General features: G+C 51.0%; 1 protein-coding gene across 1 annotated transcript in view; it reads left to right on the top strand.

Annotated features, from left to right (window-relative positions):
• The window catches only part of FBXO31 (F-box protein 31), an 18212-nt gene extending 16120 nt beyond the window's left edge, over positions 1 to 2092 (top strand). The window contains exons 10-11 of the mRNA XM_015822011.2: positions 364 to 728; positions 1661 to 2092. Of these exons, the coding sequence (XP_015677497.1) occupies positions 364 to 728; positions 1661 to 1883 (588 nt within the window). The 3' untranslated portion in view covers positions 1884 to 2092. The remainder of the gene's footprint in view (positions 1 to 363; positions 729 to 1660) is intronic.
• The last annotated feature ends 3184 nt before the right edge of the window (positions 2093 to 5276 follow it).

Here is a 5276-nt window from a genome sequence, read left to right as displayed (position 1 = left end):
CTGTATCCCGGCCTGAAGCCCGACTGGAGCGGGTCTAGATAGACTGTTTCCTCCAGGTGTCGAGGGAACTGCTGTGCAACCACACTCTCAACAACCTTCGCCACGAAGCGAAGGTTGGAGACCGGGCGATAATTAGCCAATACATCTGGGTCCAGGGAGGGCTTCTTAAGGAGGGGCCTTACCACCGCCTCCTTCAAGGTAGGGGACTACCTGCATGGTGGCTCAAGATAAGAGGGATGGGGAGAAGCAGACGGGGGCTTGGAGGAAGCGACCTGAGCGGGACTCTTAGGAGATGGACAAAGTCCTGCCCGGCTGCTTCTGTGAACGCAGATTCGCTTTCATTTGCTTCTCAACCACCTCCAGGGCGATCCCAACATCCCAGCCGGCCAGCAGACGGTCGAGATTGACCTGGCCCACCCCATCCAGCTGCCTGACATTGAAAACCTGAGCAACTTCAGCGAGCTTTCCCGGATCGTGCTGGAAGTGCGTGAACAGGTGCGACGGGAGCAGGAGCAGCAGCAGCAGCAGGAAGAAGGCCTGCCGGAGGAGACGGGACTGGAAGCCGAGGGCGGCCAGCAGCAGGAGGAGGAGGAGGAGGAGGGGGCTGGATCAGAGGCAGCTGGAGAAGGAGCAGCCGCCTCTAGCGCCCCCCCTGCCCCCTGCCCCTTTGTCCTGCCAGGCGGCATCGCCTCCCGAAACGAGGATTATCCCCGCAGCTGCAGAGCATGGTAATGTTAAAAGGTTTAGGAGATTCCCATGGATAACGTTGATTGGGATATTCAGTGAGAGTCCCTGAAATTCCTGCCTCTGCCAAGAAGTCCTAATCTATGAAAACGGGAGGCTGTTTTCTTCTTGGGAGCTGGTCATGTTGACATTATCTGGGTCCCTCCCTGGGGCAGATATTTTTATTATTATTATTATTATTAGTCATTACAGTCCCATCGGCGATATTTTGGTTTTCTGTGTCAAAACTGGAGGGAAAGCTTCAAAATCCCGCTTTGGAGAACTAAGCAGGATTGCATTGTTATTTTGATTTCATAGTGCACGTCAAAATCGGGAGGAATTATTTAAACAGCTTTCGAAATGGTGGGTCAAAACATAAATCAGTCGCCTCTCTCTGCCAAAGGCTGCAGTGCAGTGTTTCTCAACTGTGGCAACTTTCAGATGTGTGGACTTCAACCCCCAGAATTCCCCAGCGAAGGTTGAGAAACACTGCCGTTGTAGCAAGCGACTCAGCGAGGGCCTTTGGACTGAGCCATTATTGCTGATGCTCCAGAAGGCCGATCTCTGTTAAACTGAGGCCCAGATGGGCTTTTCTTGGTAATAAGATTTGTGGAGATTCTCAGTAATCCAAGTCATGATTGTCTCTTTTTCAAAAGGCAACTGGGCTTTCCTGGTTTTTTTCTCCCTGAAAACGTTTTACTTCTCATCCAAGAGGCTTCTTCAGTTCAGTTCAGAACTGAAGAAGCTTCTTGGATGAGAAGTGAAATGTTTTCAAGGGAAAAAAACTAAAGTCCAGTTGCCTTTTGGAAAAAGCAGCTTTGTGTTTTCTTGGAAATGTCTCTACTTCTTATATCTGAATTGAATGTGGGAACTGGACTTTCTTGGGAAGTGTTTGGGAAATGCTCACGGTGTCTTTTTTTCCTTCTGCTTCCGGTAGCTTCTACGGGACTGGCCTCATAGCGGGCCACGGCTTCACCAGCCCGGAGCGAACCCCTGGGGTCTTCGTCTTGTTTGACGATGACCGCTTCGGCTTCATCTGGTTAGAGCTGCAGTCGTTCAGCCTCTACAGTCGCATCAAGGTCTCCTTCCAGAACGCCGAGGCACCGTCGCGGGAAGCTTTTGACGAGATGCTGAAGAACATTCAGTTACTGACCTCATGATGGTGGCCACCCAGGAACCCGAGGAAGGAAGGATCCCCTTCTCCCATCGTGGGGGTCTGGGCGCCCGACCTCTGCGCGAGGGGCCACGTCTCCTCCTCCATCCGGCCTTTTTATCAAATTGTACCCTCCTCCTCCTCCTCTGTGCGCTAATGTTCCTTTCCCAATATATGATGTATAGTTTGTAATATAGCTTTATTATATTGGGAGGGCAGCTTGCATGCTCGTGTCTTCATTTCCTCCCAACCTTCTTCAGAGGTTCAAGGCCCAAGTTGGTGCAAACATATACACACACACACACACAACTAGCCTCTCACAGACAATGGAAATAGTCTCAAAGTAGGCTTGGGAGAACATGAAACCAACCATCCCCCCTCCCCACTGGCCGATTCTCCCCCACCCAACCCCCCACCCAACCCCACCACTGCAGCAAGCAAGAAGATTCTGCGGTTTTGGGCTTCTTCTCAGAATTGGCTCTCCTGACTTTAAAAGCCTCTTTGGTCTGGGCCGTGATGGTGAACCTTTGAGAGACCAAGTACCCAATCTGCAACCCAAAACCCACTTAATGTACCGCTGGGTGCCAGGTAGGCGTGGCCCATTGGGTGGGCGTGGTTTCGGTGGTAACGGCAGACTGAGTAGGACTAAAGAATTTAATCAATCAATTCCAACTTTGCGAGATCTTTTTTTTCCTCGCGAGAAGTTGAAATTGATTGAACCTTTTTTTTTTGCACACGGCGGCGGAGACCTAAAGCGAAAAGGTTTTATAAAACCCAGCTGAAGGCCTAGGACTGGGGCGACGGTGCGTGTGCCCACAGAGAGGGCTTTGAGTGCCACCTGTGGCACGCGTGCCATAGGTTCGCCACCACGGGTCTGGGCTTTTTGTTAAATAGAACAGAGCTGCTAATGATCTTAAGATTTAGAAAATATTAAACCCAGCTACCCCAAGCAGCTTTTCTTAAAAAGTAGCCATGAATAGAAAACTGTGTTTGCTTGGCATTTTTTACATGGTGGCTGTTCTTAGCATGAAGAATAATATTGAGGTCTGTTAAGCAACACAAGAGATAAAATCTCCCCCTCTTCCCAAATTAACCAGCCCTGTGAGAGCAACATGCTCCAATCTTTGCCACCCTCAGGTTTTTCCCTTCAAAAAGCTTCTTCCCAAAGCCTGTGTGTAGCGTTTGTACTTCAGAAGAGGGGGCCCCTGTTAAGACGTTCTTGGGGGTGACGGCAGAGTCAGAAAGGTCAGACTGCTTTAAGTTCTGATCTTGCCTGGTCTTGAAACACACCCACCTTTTTTGCCCTGGATACAAGCACAGATAGAGGCCGCAGCGATGTCGCATATAATTCCCGTCATTTGTGCAATAATATTGTGATTCCAAGCTCCTTCCGTGAACCCCCAGATGTGCAAAATCCATGCAGTGAAATGCAGTCAAGTATCTGGGACTCCTGTCTCAATTTGCATCCTCTGAAGGCAGCTGATCCTTTGACAGTGCCGGGCCTGGGCCGGGATTCCCCTAAAGTTAGTCTAGACCAGGGGTAGGCAGCCTTGGCTCTTTTATGACTCGTGGACTTCAACTCCCAGAATTCCTGAGCCAGCTGTGCTGCCTACCCCTGGTCTAGACCAATGTTTTTGAATTTCAGCAATCTTTAAGATGGATGGGCTTCACCTCCCAGAACCTTAGAGTTGAAGCCTACCAATCTTAAAGTTAATGAGATTCAGAAACACCGGTCATGACTCCCGCTTTTCAAGCTTGGGGGCTTTAAAAAGAATGGACTTCAAGCCGGCTGGGGAATTCTGGGAGTTGAAGTCCATCCCTTTTCCACCTGCCAAGGTTGAGAAACCCTGAGCTAAATCCTTGGTGAGTGTGACACATAACTGGCAGAAACTGCTGTTTTCCCCTCCTCTCTTTTGGGAGTTGTAGCCCATCCCACAATCATTGTTAAGATAAAAAGCAGTCGCCTAAAGATTTTACTTTCCATTTACCTCTTATTTCTGTCTTAGTTGGGACACGGTGTCCTGCTGGTAATGCTGTTCTGTAATCATGGATACTTCGCTGCCAGCTGTCCTGGATTATCCCCAACGTCAGCGCTTCGTACATCCATAGATCTATTTTCCTGTTCTTCCCCTCCCCCTCCCCCCCCCCTAAGGCAGAAAAAACTGCCCTCTGCTTGATTATAACATTAAGGTTCCTCTGCAGGATAACAGATAACAGCTCCCATCTGTTAACAGCTAGAGTTGCTTGGCAGATAAATATCTCTTTTCCTAAGCAGAACAGAACTCTTCTGGTCGGCCATAAATTCAATCCAATCCCAAGCAAAGGCTGAGAGGGGGGCCGCGGGAGGATCAGGCAGCCAGGAGCCCCTGGAAAAGGGGCCAGAAGCTGGACTGGAGATGCAGCCAAGAGGAAAAGGAAAGAGCTGAAATTTGAGAACAAGGTGAGGTTTGGCGCCTTTACCTGAATACAGAAGAAACTGGCAGCCTCTCGGATATAGGAGGACCCCCAAGGACCCATCTAGGTTGGGGAAGGGCAAGGATCCGTTAGTCAACCCCCAGGATGTTGGGGGCCAAAGTCTAAATCATTGGAAGGGCCACAGATTTTCTGCCCTAGAAATTACTGTTCGGAAAGCCGGCTAAAATGGGCGGAAGGGACACCGGTATTGCTTATGTCTTCCCTCTCCGGCATGACAGAGGGTGGAGGGGGGAGCCAGTTCCTGCAGTTGGGCCCAAACTGGAACTCTGCTTTTCTCACGGTGTCAGGTTCTGTTTCTTTCCACAAACTGGTCGGGCAGGAAAATGTGGCAAACACCTCCAGAGTCCACAATAACCACCAGGAAAACCGGCAGTGGGCGATTCTTTTGCTCCGTTCCAGCAGAAGCCACAGAATTCCCACTATGGGCTGGGGAGGGTTTCCCCCCTCCTTCCGTCCCAGAAAGGGCGAGGGGGGCAGAGGGTTTTTAGCCACTTCACTCCCTGGTAAATTCCCAGTTGGCTCTTTTGGCACCAGGGACCCCCAGCGGGGCCAGCAGAACGTGGAGCATTACGACTGAGACCGCCTCCTGCCGCAGACTACCTCCCATCGACCTGTACGCTCCCACAGAGTGGGTCTCCTCAGGGTGCCGTCGGCCAGACAGTGCCGGCTGGCGACCCCAAGGGGGAGGGCCTTCTCTGTGGGAGCTCCCACCCTCTGGAATGAACTGCCCCCAGAGATCAGGGTCATCCCTGATCTCCCTTCCTTCCGCCGCGCNATAATAATAATAATAATAATAATAATATGGCTGGTGGCCAGCGGTGGTAATTCAAGCTGCCCCCACTCTGAATGGCCTGTCAAATCCTGGGCTGGCATTTGCAGGCCAAAAGGGGTCTTCCCCAGCCCCGTTTCTGAGCCGAGTTAAGGC

Source organism: Protobothrops mucrosquamatus, unplaced genomic scaffold (genome assembly GCF_001527695.2).
Source record: "Protobothrops mucrosquamatus isolate PMUCROS unplaced genomic scaffold, P.Mucros_1.0 scaffold1445, whole genome shotgun sequence".
NCBI classification, from domain to species: domain Eukaryota; kingdom Metazoa; phylum Chordata; class Lepidosauria; order Squamata; family Viperidae; genus Protobothrops; species Protobothrops mucrosquamatus.
Note: the sequence above shows the minus strand (reverse complement) of the source record. Positions and strands in the feature narration are given on the sequence as shown.